This window comes from Zootermopsis nevadensis, unplaced genomic scaffold (genome assembly GCF_977971745.1).
Source record: "Zootermopsis nevadensis isolate Lab colony 2312 unplaced genomic scaffold, Znev_1.0 Znev_ptg000025l, whole genome shotgun sequence".
NCBI lineage: Eukaryota > Metazoa > Arthropoda > Insecta > Blattodea > Termopsidae > Zootermopsis > Zootermopsis nevadensis.
Genome location: NW_028259157.1, coordinates 12,948,447 through 12,967,465, shown reverse-complemented (window position 1 = coordinate 12,967,465; position 19,019 = coordinate 12,948,447). Strand labels below are relative to the sequence as shown.

Sequence of the window (19,019 nt, the reverse complement as noted above, 5' to 3'; positions counted from 1 at the left end):
TGTAACATTTTCAAACACTTTCTGTAGTACAGTGCCCACCTTACCTTTGTGCTGTCATGAGTAGTTGATTTTGTTTCATTTACATTACAACCAGAAAATACAAGGAATAAAATGTGTCATTAGTTTTGCCAAATAACTGAAGACAGCAGCATGTCCTAAAATTTACGAGATATTACTGTGTGCGCGCACCATAGCCATGTATTTCTTTTGAGTGAGTTGGTGGGTTTTTATCTTCGCAGGTGCCATTGTTGCCCAACCCATCAACAGTCAGTATGAGTCCACCTCCGGGCGAAGTGGCTCCCCGTCCGCCATTCCCCAGCCCAGCGTTGGAAGATGCGACAAATGCTGGTATTTTGGGCATGTCTCCCCTCTCTGCTCAGGTTCCCATTCAGGATCCTACAAATTTTTGGAATGGAATTCTTGGTCAGATCCAGAACCAGCAACAGAACCTGAATTTGCCACAGTTAGACCCAAACCTAGTTGTGAAAAATGGTTTCTATGATCATGGTCTGGCAGGACACAAGACTCCGCTCCACACAGACAAGCCCAGCAACGCCCATTTCCAGCAGCAAGTTGTGTCTGCTGCAAAGAAGCTGCCACCTCATTCTCACACACTCAAACAAGGTGGTGGTATGCTTTTCACAGACATTTTTGCTGGAGACTTGCAGCAGACGATCAGTACCTTTCTTAGCAATCCCCAAAACTTGGACCAGATCTTAGGGTCCTTGTCAAGTGCCATTCAGACCAATGGAACAGCTTCAGCTGGGATACCTGTTCAACGCCAAGTTTTAAGCAATCCTCCTGGGTTTACTTTCATTGGTCAACCAGGTCAGATGCTGCAGGCACTTCAACCTCCTCAGCCTCAAGCAGAGCAACCTTGGGCAATGTCTGTGGCTCCTTCAACTACTACTGGCCCGCAGTCGATAGTTACCATGGCTGCAGCACGGCCAATTCTAGGCAGCCCGGTAGCTGGCGGACGTCCCATTCTCAGCACCGCAGTGCCTGCGGGCCGTCCCATTCTGGGAAGTCCGGTACCAATGGCAGTTCCCCAACCAAAGCCACTGGGGTTCCTCGATGTGAAGGCAGGACAGATCCGGCCATCACCATTCCAAAATGGTTGGGCTCCCGGTACCTTTCTTACTTCACCAACAATTCCTGGTGGCACTACTACACAGTTCGGAACATATTCTGGTCCAAGTCTGGTGCCCAGTTTATGGTCACATCCTGGAAGCCCCATCCTCATTGCCTCACCTCCTGGACCAACTGCTGCAGGGCTCATAACACCAATAGGACAGAAAAGGAAATACAATCGCTTGTTACCGTCACCTGAACCCAGTCCCGAGGGTAATTATATCGGCCAGCATTCCCAGGGGCTAGGAGGCCATTACGCAGATTCGTACTTCAAACGGAAGAAGAAGAATTAAAAGAGAACTGACTGGACTCTATTTTATTCTGCCATGTATAAGTGTTTGCACAGTTTTTAAGCCTGACTTCTAGGTCTTGGCTCTGTATTGGTGTTTCTTTTATTTAATAGCATGTAATCGCAACAGCAGTAGAACTGAGTCACTCAACAACATATTGAATATAGTGAGTGAGTAAGTTCAGGAACAGAAAAGAGAAATCATACATGCTCATTGCCCCCCTCCTCACCTTTCACCCATTGATTCATGCAACATTCATTCCAATAATTCAAAATGTGAATTTATGAACTTGAATGTAGTGCAGCTAAAAATGAAAGTGCCTTCATTTGTGATGTGGTATATTTTGTTATTTATTTTAGAGTAAGTCTCATCACTGTTGAAGACTAACAGTTATATAAAAGAAGATGAAATGTTTAAAATAAAAGCGATATTTTTGTTAGGAAGTGTATTTTGTTCCAAATAGTGGTGTGGCTGTAATTTAGGAATGTCCTCACATCACTTTCTTTTAGGTTAGTTCATGTGTATTTGTGTGATCTGGGGACTTCTTGAACACCTGTCATGTCTTGTAGTGCTACCACATGCTTTGATATTTTGACACTAATATTGTGTCGAACGATCCCATCGTACTTTTTACATAACAAAGCACAACAGATAAACAATCTTGTTCGACTGTCTTCACATCACAGTCTTCACCTTGAGACAAATGTTACTCTTTCTTTTTTGTTCTTTTCTCTCTCTCTCTCTTCTTTTAATCGCTGATGTTACTTCTTGAAATACAGACATTTTATGCATTTTACTTTCACACTTGTTCAGTCTGTAACAGGACGCAACGTGGTCTTAGTGTAAGTCTTCATGAACAGTTGATATGAAGATGTCCGTCTTCTGGGTTATTGCGCTGTGTAGTCTGGTCGATGTTAACCAACGTTTCAGAGGTCATACTGCCTCCGTCATCAGGGCGATGAATATGCCAATAGGGTGTGAGGAGCTGGATTTATAGGCCGGGAAGTGATGACGGAGGCAGTATGACCTCTGAAACGTTGGTTAACATCGACCAGACTACACAGCGCAATAACCCAGAAGACGGACATCTTCATACTCACCGCTGTGAGAACCTCAAGTCTTACAACAGTTGATATGTCACCAGCAGATGTATTTCTTTTTTCATATGATGTGTCATTTACATGATTTGCATTTCATTCTTATTTCATACCATATCATCTCATTACTTCAGAATGTAATTGTGTATCTATATATGTACATGGGGAATTTGTGATTATTGTATTCTGATTAATTTAGCTTTGAATGTTTTCATGGGATCCAAGTGAGTGACTGAAGTTTAGTTTTATACAAAAATTAAATTAAATTTTTAATATGGAATATGCATAAATTCCATTTTGCTTTGTGTCTGTACACCATGATGAATTCTGCCCGTGATATTTTGTGTAAGATCTTAAGCCTAGGAGAGAGAGGACCTGCTGATGAGCTTTCGAGTATTTTTCATCCTTTACGATACCTGTTATAAGTAGAAATTTTGGGTTGTCGTAAGGTATAACTTATTTGTCGCTGAACAACACTGAATGATTTTGTTTGTACCTGCTTTATTCTTCACTTGCAAAGATTTGCAAAACTTTGTAACACTTCTGTAGTTTTTATTATGGAAATTTACACTAATGTTTCGTGGTACTTATAATGTGGTTGAAATGATTGTGTATTAATTTACATTTCTTCAATGTTATTCTTCTATTAGAAAGAAGTTGCTGAGTTATTGCTTAGGACAGTAGCAGGCGTAGATTAGTTTTGTTGGACATTGTCCATTTTCTGATGTAAGCGAAGGTTTATTGTTTCATGTGTGGGTGTATTATGGGCCTGCCCATGCAACTAACCTAGTATAATTAAAACCTTTTTATAAGTAAAGGAAAGACATGATTTTGTTGGATACAGTATTCAATATTGTACTTATGTGTTTTGTGAATTATCGTATCTGATGTTCTTATTCCACCTGTCACTTTCTGTCACTTCACGCTGCTGAATCTCAATAAAACATGACACTTCATTTCACTGTTTTTGTAGATGTAACACACAGTGTCCACATTCCACTTGCTCTTCTCTCCAAGCCGTCAGTGATGAACGTACAGAGTGATCTTTACCTTTTAAGTCCATATGTTTAAGTTAAAAATATTTCCTTTTATCTCTATTGCCAATAGATGAAATAACACATTCTGTGTTTCTTCAGTGAATAGGTTTAGTAATAGTTTTTGAAAATCTGAAAATTTTCTTTCATCACTGATTAACTTAAGTCCATAACATATACTACTGTAAGCATTTTAGATGTTTTATTATAATCACTGTTCCAGTATAATTTTTTCTTTGCACCACAAAGTGTCTTTGTAATGTAGTACAAACCATGGAATATTTATTGAATTTTTAAGTATAAAATATGAAAGTCTGATAGTGAAGACCTTACTTTTAGATGTGCTTCAATGTTTCCTTCTTATAATTTCAAATTAATGGCAAAATTAAACTTTAATTGAGGCTGCGTTAAGTCTTCTGACTGCAGGTACGTATTATGTGAATGTTGTGGATCTGTCATTGGGATGAATTTAGTATCCAAGTTCCAAATGTTATTGAGTAAAATTAATTAGTTTTAATGTAGTCTAGTACACAGTTTCAGTTGTCTGGAATTGATCAACAGATATCACATGAATTCATTTATTCTGTAAGGACATTAGAAGTTTATCCATGATGAATTTCATTTCATGACATACAAACCTTGTCAAGTTAAGTGTGTCTTTTATGGACGCTGATGAAAGAGCTGTCTAACATGGAGCTTCTATTTGAAAGTTGATTCCTCTCAGCAGGGAGCCAGCAGTTCTGGCATTCTTCCTTGGGGACTTGGTATTATCAGCCAATTGTGGGATGCTGAGAAGACAACTGTTCCAAGGGAAGACGCTCATCTGGCAAGGACCAAGTGTCTGGAAGTGCCAGAAGGAAGCTTAAAACCAGGAAGAGCCTATGTAATACTAGGGGCTAATGGCAACTCGGGTACTACCAAAGTTTAGACAGGCCCTGATCAGGTGACTAAAAGACCAGGGTCTTCCTAGTTAAATAGGTTAACCCTTCCTAAAGATCTAGGGAGTAGGATGTGGTATGTGCAGGGAAGCCTTGTATTGTGATGGAAATTCCACTTTGTTCAAAGTAAAATGTGTCGACTCTCCGGTACTGTGGCTGATGTAATACAGATAAGCAGATTTTCACGTAAAAAAGTTAGGATTTTTTTGTCATTAGATCCTAGTCCATAATTATACGTTTTAATTACCGACAGTTAGTACGAAACTCGACATGCTCAAAATGTTGAGCTGAGATATCGCAGACGTCATCACTTATGACCGTCTGATGATTCATAACGACGCCACCGTCGATGAAGGCTGTTTCCAGTAGACTTTTGTGGGCTTATACGCGAAGAATGACATGACTGATTTTGTGGAATTCGTTTTGTAAATTGTGTCGGGTGAGTGCAATGAGAACACCCCCATCTAGTGCCCAGGTAAAGAAACAGTAGGAGCTATAACCTCACTCACTGTTGACGTTCTGGCTAGAACCAGCGACACGAAATACATGTCTTGCGTTGTATATGTAGTTTACTACTATTTTTCCATTTCAGCTAGTAGCATTCACAATGAAAAGAACGCACGTCCAAATTCTGTGTATTCCGTTACGAATTGCATCTTTCCAACCTTGCTTTATCTGTTATCTTAGATGTCCTTTGGTGATGCATCAGGAAATACAGTGTATGTTGGTATTAACTGTGTGTGTGTTGCATCTTTGATTTTCATGACGTGTAGCACTGGCAATTCAAACAAGTCATTAAGCTAACCTCAAAGGTATGTATGTTAGATATTTTAATAATTGAAGAAAGTTATATAGCTTAAGGTGTTAAGACGAGTATTGTGGAATTTCTGAATTTCGTATTGAAAGTCTGTGTTATTTTCAAATCGCAAAATTTTTACCTGTAATGAACGATGTTCTGTATAACTGACTAACTGTCCAAAAATTTCACAGCAAACATCAATAAGGGTACTACAAGAAACTTTAATTCTTCCTCCAAGGATGACTTGTATTTGTATAACATGTATTGTATTATTGTGACTACATCCTATTGTCATCTGACTAACTCATGGATCCATGGAATGTAATAAAGATGTATATATACTTAATAACCCAGAAGGTCTTCTAATTCATAGACAACTTGAAAATTCTAATATATTAATCTGAATTGTATGAAATAACCATAATAACTTATTATTTTTACCCTTCTATTTTAGTACGTGTTTTCAAATCTGAAAACAATGTATCTGTTGTGGGTCAAAGGTCTTATGCTTCCAGGTAATAATAATGTTTTCTGTTATGAATACTTGTAAAGTAATGATAAGGATCGATGTTAATGTTATCTGACTCATATATCTATACAATTTATTATGTGTATCTATTAGTTTCAACAAATTTAAGAGAACTAACTACCTGAAGATGACCAAGGTCGAAACATGTAGTAGATTTTAATAAATATTGAGACTATAGTCATGAGACTTGTTGTGTGGGTGTACTGTCAGCCTAACAATTACAGCTGTTCTGCTTACCACAATTTCTGGAGAAGGAAGTCAGGTCATCCATTGCATTTGTCCAGGTTTGTGAAAGTGATATGATCAAGTTATAGAAACTGCTGATGTTATATACAAGTTGTCTGACAGTGTTACAGGTACCATTCATGATTTCTACATGGCAATTATAAACCCTGCGATTTCTTATCTTGCCATTCAAGATTAGGCTGTGAGTCTGTTCCAGCTTCAGTCCAAGGATTAGCACTGTTTATTATTTTACATTTTTTAACAGAAGTGATACATTTGTACTGAAGTTTGATTTTGTATGCTCTGGAGGCTTGCCTTTTCCTGCCAGCCTTTTCGTAGTGGAAATCAGAAGGACTATTTCTGCAGCTGGATGAAACATGTTGTACCTTATGGTTAACAGATTTGTTTTATTGGAGAGGGCTTGTATTTACAGTCCAGCATGATGCACGTTAAGTTGGCCAGCAATCGCCTGAACTGTGGTTCCATGTTTGGCCGTCCAAAACAGCTTCATTCAAATCTATCAAGGCTCGTGTTGCCTCCAAGCCTGCATCGGGCATTGGAACATGAGGTCGCATTCATCCATTATGATCGAAATCAAGATCATCTTCCAACAAACAAATCTTTTGGCCGAGAAACAGCCGTAACAGTCATTATGTACACTGACGTGCTTCTTGGACCTTGGAACTAGCTCCATTGATTGGGCCTGATTGAGTAGGTTTTGCTTGAGGACAGTGAAACATTCCAGCCTCTGAAATACCAGTTTCAGATAAAAAGTATGATAATGGATAATGTCTAAGAAGTTTGTTATTGTCATAATACACCTCTGTCACAAAGTTCATTTTCACTTCCCAGACATTCTGATCCCATCGTGCTTGAGGGTCCCAGAGCCCAGCGACTCCGCGATTCAGCCGCTCCCATCCGTCGCAGTGCTTTAAGCTGACGAGATGTCCGTCGTGGGAAGGAAGTGGAGTAGGAGGTCAAGGTAAGGGCAGATAGCATTCTCGGGTCACAAGCCGCGGCAGACGGTCACGCTTCAGATCATGCAGGACTTTTATTGATGATAAAATGAGAAGAAGGCGACACTTCTTTTGAAGAAATCAGTGTTACCAGTTTCTGTAAGATGAAAGTAAAGAAAAATTAACACTGAGCCTTTTTTTATCTGTGACGTTAATGGCTTTTCAGAATCTCGCTTCAATTTGCTTGTCATTACTAAATTATCTTCACGAAAAATATTTTGCTGTTTTTAACGTCAAAGAATCTTTTTATCTGGGATCTGCAAATGCAGCGGGAAGGGAATTTGCAGTATTTTTATGTGATGTCGCCCGTACTTATTGGAGCCAAATTTGTTGGCCAAGTAGAATTTTGTTTAAAACAGTGTCGTTTGTTTGTTTGCTCACGTTTTACGATATCTGTTGTGAACAAAATAAATGTGAAGAGGCACGTGCGCGATTGCATGAATTTAAAATTTTACAATAAATGTTAGAAAATGTAATACAGTTTCAAGATACATTTAAAAATTATATTTCAGTCTGAATTAGTGACAGTTAAAGATTTATTATTTTAAATTTGAATAAAGAACATCTCTGTAGATGAAGCTTTGGAAATATGATTTAGATTCTTGTGGATTGTAGACAAACCACATTTTGAGTTGGAGATTTTGTTTATCTGTTCGTTGGTTCCGCACTGAAAGGGATGCCGTTGAGCTTTTTTGAAGCGCAGATGTGTGTGTGCTGTTCTAACGAGAAACACTATCTGTGAGACATTTCAGAGCAACTGCACAGCTTTGGAAGCTCTCGCTGATAGGTCACCGCCATATCTCGTGAGTGTCGACCACAAAATTGGGTTTATCGTCCCTTTGACCGCATGTCGTTACAGTATTCATTCTTGGAATTACTCATTTTAAGGGATATGCGTGTTTCCACATCATATGACGCCTTAATTTCAGCGTTTATTAAAAGATGATGTTCGATGCGTGATGAGGGAATTTTGTATGTGGGATCTGGGGTTTTCAGATGGTCGTCTTCTGGGTCCTTGTGCCGCAAAGTCTGGTAGAAGTTTACTGATGACCAGACTACATGGCGCAACAACCCAGAACACGGCCATCTTCAGGAAAGTTCTCTTCTGGTATACATTTTAATATTTTCTCTCTCTGCGCCTCTGTCTTCTGGTGTACCCCAGTCGTGCTACATGTTTGGCTCCAGTTCTCCAATTTTCGTTGTAATCATTTCTCGTTCAAGCTGATGCTGTGAGCACGTGCTCTCAAACACTCACGAAACTATGAGGCGCCATTTGAAGACAATTCCTTTTTTCTCTGTACCGACCGTTTTTAATTTGCCTTTGTCAGGCAGAAAACAGTGATGATTCTCGGAAATGAAGAACACGAGCTCTGATGTTACTGATTCTTTGGAATCATTTATTTTTAGATTCGTCTTCAGTAGAAAAAATTAAACAATAGAGCAGATTCCTTTGTCTGATGCCTCGTGCTTTTAGACGAATCAGTTGGTGGGTGGGATGCGTGTTGGTCGGAGCATGCAAGCTCCCTACATCGAAGAATATTACGATTCATTTTAATCGTAAATGTGAAAGAAGTGGATTCTGTTGGCAATGTTTAATATGAATACCAGTCGCTTGCATTCGTTCATGATTCACCAGTGCGCTCTCGTCATTTGCTTAGCTTAGATCAGAGAGACCCCATGTGTTGTGGCGAAGACCCCTGTTTTTGTCAAGGCACCGCGTTCTCTGAGACGTACCTGACACCAGCAGTCCGCTGTGAGTGTCGAGTCTTCTGATAAATACTTAAATCGGTGTGTTAAACACATTTTTAAATTGATTTTGAAAAATGCGATTTTTTTGTTAGATGCAGACGAGTAGAAAAATGTTAGTATCGAAGGAATACGGCGTATCCTTACACAACAGTTCATACGCTTGTGGAAAAGTTACCGTGTCGTAATCAGATTTCACCAGACTCTGCTCTCATTTAAAAAATTTCGATCAAATTGTGTTTTTTTTATTTAGTGTTCTGTCTGACGACGGGTCCATATGAACATGATCCTTCCATCCTTTTCTCGGACTGGGACCTGTTCATATACGTTCTTGGCAGATGATCCAGAAGTGGTTTGCCATTGCCTTCTTCTGTGTGTGAATGGAATAATTGTTGGGATGCCACGGAGGAAAACTCCGTGTTGCCTAGACCACGGCCTTGCCCAACACAAGTTATAAATTCGGGCACCGCCGGGAATCGAACCCGAGACCCCAGGATTACAAAAATTTATCAGCTGAAATTAGTTCCTATTTCAAAACACAGGCTTTAATTTTACGCGTACTTCTGATGCATTTTTTTAATAAAGAATTTTAAAATTCTTGTGACGTGAAATTGAGCCTGGAGTCGCTTTCACCCTTTCTTATTAAAAATGCTACTAAACCACTGAAAACAGGTTTACAACTCAGTAATCTCTTTTAATGAAATGAGACTTCAGTGAGGTATCTGACTGCTCTCTCTCGAACAGTTTTCAGTATCGGGTTCTGCGTTTGCTGCCATTACCATGAGTCCCTCCAAGTTTTCATTTTACGTTCTTAATTTAAGCCGAACAGTTGCTTACAGCGATATTTGACTGACAAGTCATGCTCTCTGATGCTCGGTACAGAGTGTCACATGTGCGGGCCGCGAGTTGAGAACTTCTGGCTCGGAGCCTTCTGTGTTCTCCCCCTTTTGTCTTGACCTTCGACGAGCTATTAAAGAAGTGTCAGTGCCACGGGCGTTGAATGTCGTGATGTAAATATTGTATTTAGTACAGATGCTTAATTTGCACAGAAATTTGAAATGTAATTTAATGACTTCATCCGCTTGTGAATTGTGAACAAACTTTTCCTTCCGTGTGAATGGTCTTTGGGCGAGGGCAGAGCTCTGTATATCCACTGTTCAGCGACAAACGCGTTCATTGGTCGAAAAATACATTATATTTTTTTTTTACAAGGGGCCAGCGCTATTTTTCTTGTCACCTGTTCCACTATTTGGTGTTTGCTTTGTGTCCGGTGCTTCCGTGTTGCCAACAATTTTACTAATGAGTTCAATTCGATTTAATTATTATGTGCATGCATGAACATTATGAGCTACTGAATGCGAGGCCTACGTCGGAAATATTACAGAGTATTGGTGAAATATAATGCGAATATTTGAAGTCCGTAATTTATAGCTTCGAGGCAGGAATTACATTTTGTTCGTTTTGAGAACGTGCGTCAGTCGGAAATATTGGCTATTGTTCTTGCTAAAGTAATTGCTTTTTAGTTAAGCTGGGAGAAACTGATGCACGGAAGAACCAGATCTTCATCTTTGCCTCCGAATAGATTTATGTAACAGTGAAAACTGTGACATCTTTTCTGTGTTAAGGCCGTCGTGTTCCGTGTCTCGGGATTCGCCACTTTCAGTCGCATCACGCGTACAGTTTAGCTCCACGATTTCTGTGTCTGATACTTGACGTAAAATGTCTTAAGAGACAAGTGTTAAGTGAGTGATGATCTGGAATCCTATTTTCGTTGGGAAGAAAAGTAGCTTCTTGATTGAGAATTAAGCTTTTACTCGGGAGACAGTGAGGGTCTTCGAATGCACAACACTCCAGTGTTTCAAGCGTCAAGGTCGCCTGTATCCCTCTGTCTCCACCCTCTGCTAACACCGTCTGTAGCCTGAACGGCTGTAGATTTCATTCCGATTATGATAATTCAAAATTGTAAAGTAAAATGTGCCCGGGGGGATGTAAGATAATCCTCCATGTGAGTAATGTTAAACAATTCGGAAATGTACGATGTTGAGGAATTTCGTCAGGAAACCTGTGTGACAGGTGATCCTTGTTCAGAGCTAAGTTTCCAAGGGTTCTTTTGTAAGCTTGCCTCCTTGTGTAATTTCCTCCCCATCTGTAAACATCTCTGGTTACGGTGGTGATGTGTGAAATTGAAACACGACGTGAATTCTGCTTTTGATGCAAAGGGCGCGGTGTTCGAGTCAGGAGACGGCTGATGTAACTAATTATCCGTCTGTTGCAAATTACGCCATATTTAGCAGCAAGGTTCATTGAGAAGGAGAATTACGGGTTTTCGATATGTTTAATGATCGAAGCGTGACGTGTGTGTGTGTGTCAGTGCGTCTGTTTCTATTAAAACTCCTTTTTGATAATGAGAATCATCGCTGCGACGAAGTTCTCAAGTTCTCTTCTGTTCTGTTCAGACCGATTGCATGCTCATTCAAAAGAATGTAGGTCCCAGGAAAAAAAAAAAACACTGCCACGTCCTATTTTTCACCAAAGTTTCTCGCTCCAGAAGAGCTCGGCTTTGTGCTAGTAGTTACAATTGCAGTCCATTGTTTGCTAAAGCGTATTGTGAGTACATAGGAGCAGTTTAACAGCACGTCCATGCTATAGGACGTACCTCAGCTTAAACGCAGTGGGATACATCACATCTCTTCCTTCATATGATTATTTGATTAAAGAAAATTACCGAACCTATTATCGATTTCGCACCCTTTTTCAACTGTAGAGGTTAGCGTCGAATTAGATGGAAGGGCGATAATGATTGGTAGGAGCTGAGGATTTGGAGTGAGGTGGTCATGACTTGTTTATCAGATTTAGACTTGAGGGACTGAGGAAAATCAAGAGGAACTATGGTGATGACAGCTGTTGTGACCGTATAGGGATTTGAACTGCTACCTTGCGAATTTAAGCCTAGAAAGTTACCACCACGTCAACATATGTGTATGAGATCGGAAGTTCTCACGACGGCGAGGAACTTTCTGATCTGCATGTATTTTGAACAGAGATCGAAGTGATGAAATTGGGTGTGACGAGAGTTTCGGCGTCGAGTGTTGATAGACACATTACTCTATCACTTCTAATTTCCTGGCCTTAGATGCCAGAAAACACCCAGCAGGAGGAGGCAGAGTGCTCGAACCCACTGCTTGCACAGCCTGGTGTATTCTAATCTGTTTATTTTGTGTGGATGTTGACTCATCTCTTAAGAATGTCGTATGTTGAACGGTTGTCTAGACGAAAGTTGCAACGACCCATTTAAGCTTGTGAGACTTGTAACAAACTTAATGACGGCCTCGTGTTTCATTTGCTTGTTAGCACTGAGCTCTACGATGCACGGCCGACGTGATTTGTGTTGACTTGTGATCTTTTTACCGAGCTTCATCTAACGATACATTCACCATTTCCCTATCATCATGACAAGGAAACTTATCACGGGATACGACCGTTTCGAAATCAGGGCAGAGCTACTGACGACTTTTTCAGGAGTTTTGTTATTTTTCCCAAGCCCGCGCAAGTGACTACTTTGTCAGTGTGTTGGAATAAGCCACGGCCGCGTCTCCTTTGTAAACTTAAAGTGGTTAATGCTATTTAAGGATATAATTACTGTTTGTTATGCTTATTTATCGGGGTATCTGCCAGCATAATGCCGTCAAACAGTTATGTACCCCTTACTTCCACAAACACATTCGCGTGGTTAAAGCACGTACGAACATGGACAAATTAATTGAATTTGACGGTGGTAATAATGTAGCCGCCTAATTCAACGGGTGGGTGGTAATAGAAGTGATACGTGGGTCGCGTTAGACGACCGTTTCCTGTCAGCCCGCCTCTCATTTAACAGACTGTACGTAACGTATAAGCTTGACATGGGATCGTTACGTTCACCAAGAACCCAGGATCCGCGTCGACATCGAAGTCTGACTCGTACACAGTCGACTACAGTGAGATAGACTGCAACCGGGTTGCATTCAAACAAAGGGACAAGGGTATAAGAAAAACTGAGACTCAGAAGTGAGAAACGAGCGGTAACAACATTAAACTTTAAAGTTGTGCACGTAAGTACTCCCTTTGTCGACATTTGAACTACTGGGTTTGATGTTTGCCGTTTATTCGTCGTGAAGGAGACAGACCTGTGAGACAATCCAAGGCTTGTCTTCGTTATTCACAAGAAAGAAACGCGCCGTTCTTAAAGGTCGTATTAAATTTGAGTGATCGTAAATTTATTTATGATTCTTGAGTTTATTTAGCCGTTCAAAGTGGCCCTTGTGCGCTTTGACACTGGGACCGTGGGTTCGAATCCCACTCAAGGCATGGATGTATGTCCGCGTCTGAACAGATTAAACAAATGCATGAATACCTCGACACTTGCGTGTAGAAAGAAGAAAGATTCATATATAACGACAGAGCAGGAGCCGAGGTTCGGCACTAAGTGTGTTTTCAAAGTGTGAACAGTTTTGTTTGTATGCGTGGTTTTATGTATAAATGCACTGCGCGGAATGAAAAGTTTTAAGATCAGGGGAGAGGAGTTTAAGCTGTGCTGAGTGATGTTCCGGATAGTTCTTGGCGGAGAGGAAGTCCCCAGGTTTATATCGAGAATCGAAATCGGGAAATATCTACCAGGCCACACGGCGTTGCAACCCAGTAAACTGTCAACCTTGTAGTCATCGCTCAAGATCCTGAAATGTGGAATTTATAATTCGTAAGTTCAATTGTGTATATCAGTAGAATTTTAGAGCTGGCGATGGTTGCACGTGAATATATTTGGAATTTGATGTTGTATTATATTGAATTGTCTGGTGTACTGAGTATGTTGTGGTAACACAGAGCACAAATGCGGATTGACGTAATTTAGCTACTGATAACTTCTTTAAAGTTAAGTTAAGAGAAATTAAACCTAAGACCCGTCGTCTTATCCCCAGTTCCCGTGTCTGTACACAGAACCGTATAACTGGAAATTGTTTACTGTTCGCAAAGTTTATTTTATCTGTGCTTACGAAATACTAATTTCTTTTCCACGAATCTCCCCCATCCCCCAAAAGGAAACTAATAAAATTAATTAAGATCTCTTTAAGAAGTTATACACTTTTTGTGAAGTATATTCAGACGAAGAATTTTAATACGTAAATAGTTTTATCAACCTTCGTGTTCCGATATAAACAAACGTCGACGTTAGACAAAGAGATGATTTCATTGTGAAACAATTTCGTCAGTGAAATCAGATCAATTTCAACAACTCGATGGGATAGTTTTGTCAGTACGGTTGGCATACATATGCAGTTATTTTCCAGTTATAAGAAATATAAATTTGAACTCGGGGCATTACGCCAAGAAAACACAAGAAACAATTGCCTCGGATTATTGAGCCGCGAAGTGCTTTATGATGTTAAATCGACTTTTATCGAATAATGTTTGACGAATGTCAGGGACCTCATAATTGCGACAGTGGGTGATTCGGAAGGGCTTTATATAAACGGTGCTGAAGATTTGGAACAATAAAAACACACATAAAGCCGCACGTGTTGATGTGGCATTTTACTGCTAAAATTCACGTATTTATTACTAATTGATAAATGCTCTAATAACAATTACAGCGGCGTATTATGTGTGATTGATTAGTTTTTGTGTCATTAGTATTTTAATGTCTGCATCTAATTTTACTGTTTTGAACTAGTAAGAGCATCAAACCACTTCCGCGACGCTCCTTCCTATTCGGGAGGTCACAAGTTCAGATCTCGTCATAGATTAAAGTTTTGGCTATTGTCTGCGTCGTTAAATAAGTCATAATTAAACAGCATTAATTTTTTTCAGATCCAAATTTGAAAACGAATGGATATTGCTGTTTTGAAAAATATCGTATCATTTAAAGACCAACAGACTTAAGCCACGACAAAGCAAGATATACTCACCGGTACTTAAAACCAATGTTGGTTAATTGTGATGGGTTTATCAGGTCCACCGTTGATTTTGTTAATGAAGCGCTTTCCGTGTACACTGAAATTTGTGCAGAAGGTCCACATGCGAGTAGTGAATGGAGCGCACGAGGGGAGGGGAGGCAGCGCTGCGTCACACGGTGATCCCGCCTGCTGACGTAAGCATTTAAACATGAATGAATTAGTCGTCAGTGAATCTGATCCTACGTGATTTCTGAGCTGGCTAGAAGACATTGTTTGACGCATGGGTCGACCTCTGACCGAGGTTTGAACCGGGACCTTCCGAATACGATGCAGGACTGTTAACTACTCACACGCGGTGGTCGAAGAATGCCCCTTTCTCAAAAGTGCTTGTATCATGTGTTGTAAATCATTTCCACAGGCTAGTATATCTATTTCAGAATAAATTGGTAACGAAAGTGTTGAACCGTGTACAGTCACAACGAAGAAATACTTTATAAATCTGTGGGATACAAAATTTCTTTTTTTGTTTGTCGAGTGAGACTTAGGATAAGTGGTCCTGATAATTAGTAAGGATATTATATTATTTAGTCAAAACTTATTACGTGCAGTTTTGAATTCCCATTCAGAACTCCCATGCTTCAGCGCAAAGACACCGCCTTTATGACGTCAGGGTATCGGACCGCATCACAGTGCTGCTGTATTACCCTCACGCAGAAATGAAATATATTCACAAGCATTTTATATGCTGTCTGAAAATAGCATTAAACGATGCAGGCCTTCGCTTATACGTATGAGTTGAACATTAATTTTGAATTATTTGATATAACGACGTCGTTCTAATGGGTTGTGACGCCGTGTAGACTCGTGCGTAGACGCAAGCGATTCGTAGAAACACCTTTAGGCCTGAAGATTTCACCACGGCGTTGCAACTCAATATTCTCTACCGAAGTGCGTGAGGCTGAGGACTTAATCCCCACTCAGATGTCTCATCGCTAGTCCTTGTTGCGTGGTTTGGTCATCCTATCGTCGGCAATGTTTATCAGGAGAACGGGACGAGCTTCAGTGTGTATGAATTTGTTTCTTAGGAGCGTCCTTGTGTTTACTTAACTGTGTACGAGGGGGAGAGGTGAAGCGACCGGCGCAGGCGTCGATCAAGCGGAGACAAGGACGGTAGCGGCGAGAACTCAAGTGTGGGCTAGCAGTTGCTCTGAACCGCTCGACGTCGCCGGTGTGCACTCTCCACTCCCAGCTCGCGGACGAAAACTTCCGAGATTACGCGCAGCGGAACTTTGGCGGCTCTGACCGAGTAAATTCGCCCCCACTACAGATCGTCGTGGTTTAATCCTCTCTTTCATTCGCGTCTCACCAAGAGATAATTTATTACACCAAGACTTTCCTTTGTAATCATGTCAAAGAGTTCAGAATCACTCTGCTTCGTCTCTGATGACCGGTCAACGTAGGGATACACCCGGCAACACACATTAACTGTTCTTTCAACGAGAAAGTAGATGCTGGTGGCATGATAAAACAATGGAGCATCTGTTGCGACTCGGAATTGTGATTTTTCTCATTCTCCTCGGCCTAGTAGCTAACTTGGTCGTGATGACAGGCCTGTGGCCACTGCACCAGATACAAAACTCCTTTCCAGTCCCCGGGTTCTCAAGGGCCCCTCCACCCGTCCTGGACCGGCTTCTTAGCGCAGCAACGATAACTGCATTCCTGCTTGCTGTCCTGACAGGCGCCTCTCAGTTGCCCGTGCTTGCATTTGGTAAGTCATTTGTTTTGTGGGGGACACGGACTCAACTCGATGTAGCTTGTTGCTGAGTGCCTCGAATTTCTATGTCTTAATTCACGTTTGGCTTACGTACGCCTGTAAGAAACTTGAGTTGGAAGGTCATTTATAGAATCAACGGATATAAAGCTTTAAATTCCTTTTTAATTCTGCGACAGAACATGAATCTAGGTGTTTTGTTTGCTGCAAGAGTCCCAGCGTGTTATTGTACGTAATTACACTTTCTCTAAATATGTAAGCTATGTTGAAAAGGATAGTTTCTCGTCACTGTGTCAGACGTAAGGTAAGAGTGTGCAATTAGACGATGTTCAAGCTTTATTAACTTCTAATGAGATGATAAAGTTGCGTCATATTGTGATAAATATATATTTGTTTAAATCTTGTCAGTCTAATCACAATAAAATTCCTATTAAATATTAAAATATTACTATAATTAACATTTAAATATTTAAAATATATTAAATGTTAATTATAGTAATATTTTAATATTTAATAGGAATTTTATTGTGATTAGACTGACAAGATTTAAACAAATATAACTTTTAGGTGTGTAACTTTAGGTTGTATGAGTCGATAACCACTGCCTTAACTTTGACACTTCTTACGAGCCGATTTCTTTTCTCATCTGCCTTTGTTGATCCTTATTTGTCGTGATCAGATGGAGTCGAGTTCTAACGACCCAAATAGATTTTATCCTCATACTTGGTAATTACGAAAGTATAGCCTGTCTTACGGAACGGAGTGTGTGTTGTGTGTCAGTCGCATTTATATCATCGAGTATTCCTGGGCTGATGGAAATTAAGTATCTTTCTGTGTGTTGAGAAAAGTAGAGGAAGAAACTCGGTAGGTTTCGCTGGTAAAATGCTTAATTCAATTAATTAATTACTTTTGGTGGGTACGCGACTTAACTCTTTGAAGCCTGAAGCTCACCTAAATAGTATATAATGAGACTATGAAAATGTAATGAGGTAATTTGGCCAATGGTTTCTGGGGAAATAATCGTTGATTATTCCGAGAATCACAGCTACACTACAGAGTTGTTGAATGTTAAAGCAGATGGTATATATTCTTGCCATTAGACTTTAAATGATTAAAAATGGGAATTTGGAGACAAGACAGAGGTATTGAAATAATGTGATAGCAGATAAGAGGTTTTGTGAAGATGCGTACTGACGACGAGGCCTTGTGGCCACATGTGCGAATTCCTCGGTGTTACAGGAGCGCGCGCTAGTCTATGCGTGAGCCACGGTTCTTTAAAGTTGTGGCAGACGACAGATGAGAATGATGTTCGGTGGCTTTGCTCACAGATTGTGGGACTGGGTTCAGCTTGTCTCTCTGTAGCCGGTTAAAAAAGGTTTAGGATTGACAAGTGTGATATCGACAACGTCTCAAATGCAGCCTTTAACAAATAACATTGCAATGGATGCCATTCCACTTTCGTGTCTGAGGGTTCTCCCATTAGAGTGGAGTTTGGTTAATCTGTTATAACAAGTGGTACGTATACTAACCGTTAAATGGTTAAGGAATTAGAACATCACAAATACACGACCTTGTCCAATTGAAATTCTCTGCCCGTGGATAAATCTCGTAAGTCGTTGAACAGCTTCTGAATATGCTGTGATGTATCCGTCCCGAACTCTACCTGCATTTCTCTCCGCGTGATGAACTAGTCAACACAACGTCAGAAGAGTAAGAACTGATGATAGATTATTCGGTAACTGACAGATGCGTGGGGGTGGGTGGTTGTAACTATTCAAACTTTGATAATTTACCCTGGCTCTGTTAACGGGAGTTGGCAGCTGTCCGGCACCCCCCAAGTTAACAGTTCGCTCGCTTTTCCTAAACTAATAATAATTTCGCAAATCACAGCCGTTTACGCACAAAGTATTTTGGATTTATCCGTGGGTTGAGCGGCGAACTTCTCCAATGCCGATGGAGCCATCGCTGAGATATCTCCGACAGCCCGTTAGGGGATGATCTGTCCACCTGTCATAATTTTCCATTGTCACCGTTGCTTAAATGCAGACGTCAGGGTGTACATGGCGTCGGACGGCCGCGAAGAATCTGTCTCTTCATGCTCCTTCTGGGTTGTAATGTCGTGCAGGGATGTAGGTTGATGCCAGGTTTTTCTGAGAAACATGCATTCTCCATCTTCAGCCTACCTACGAGTCTACACGGCGTCACAACCCAGATGTACAACACCGCCAACTTCAGTGCCTTGAGAACTTTGAGCCTAACCAACGATTCAAAAGTTTAGGATTATGGTCAACTCTATCAATATTCGAACCGGGTACCTCCTGGACACAAGTCTGGAGTATAATCGCTACAACTGTGTTACGCGATTTAAGTAATAACGCAGTTCTCTTGATCGCAGAGGTCGCTAGAAGTCATGTTGTCAAAACGTGAAGGTTAAAATGCACGTACAGCTGAGCGAACTGAATAGACTGTACAAAGTCAAGAAGGATCAGGGATTTTCATTTGGCAAGAGCCAA

The 19,019-nt window shown here is 40.5% G+C and overlaps 2 protein-coding genes and 1 long non-coding RNA gene across 8 annotated transcripts in view; 2 read left to right on the top strand and 1 right to left on the bottom strand.

The window, feature by feature from the left end:
• Window positions 1–3,474, top strand: part of LOC110836381 (ribonucleoprotein PTB-binding 1) — a 135,277-nt gene extending 131,803 nt beyond the window's left edge. For all 4 annotated transcript variants that reach the window (XM_087355864.1, XM_087355863.1, XM_087355862.1 and 1 more), the window contains one exon: window positions 240–3,474. In XM_087355864.1, coding sequence (XP_087211990.1) covers window positions 240–1,424 — 1,185 coding nt within the window. In that variant the 3' untranslated portion in view covers window positions 1,425–3,474. The remainder of the gene's footprint in view (window positions 1–239) is intronic.
• Window positions 3,475–4,116: 642 nt separating this feature from the next.
• LOC110836383 (uncharacterized) lies at window positions 4,117–5,141 on the bottom strand. The gene is made up of 2 exons (XR_015537082.1): window positions 5,000–5,141; window positions 4,117–4,393 (listed from the first exon to the last, which is right to left on the bottom strand). It is a non-coding gene; the product is annotated as an uncharacterized LOC110836383 (long non-coding RNA).
• A 59-nt stretch (window positions 5,142–5,200) lies between these two features.
• The window catches only part of LOC110831767 (uncharacterized), a 129,862-nt gene continuing 116,043 nt past the window's right edge, over window positions 5,201–19,019 (top strand). Inside the window, exons 1-2 of one of the 3 annotated variants that reach the window (XM_087355872.1) lie at window positions 5,201–5,302; window positions 6,896–7,025. Coding sequence is in view for 1 of the 3 variants with exons in the window: in XM_087355870.1 (XP_087211996.1) it covers window positions 16,266–16,503 (238 nt within the window). In the remaining 2 variants the exon portion in view is untranslated. Of the gene's footprint in view, window positions 5,303–6,895; window positions 7,026–12,777; window positions 12,897–15,917; window positions 16,504–19,019 lie in introns of those variants that run through there. The other 2 variants (XM_087355874.1, XM_087355870.1) reach the window with 2 other exon arrangements.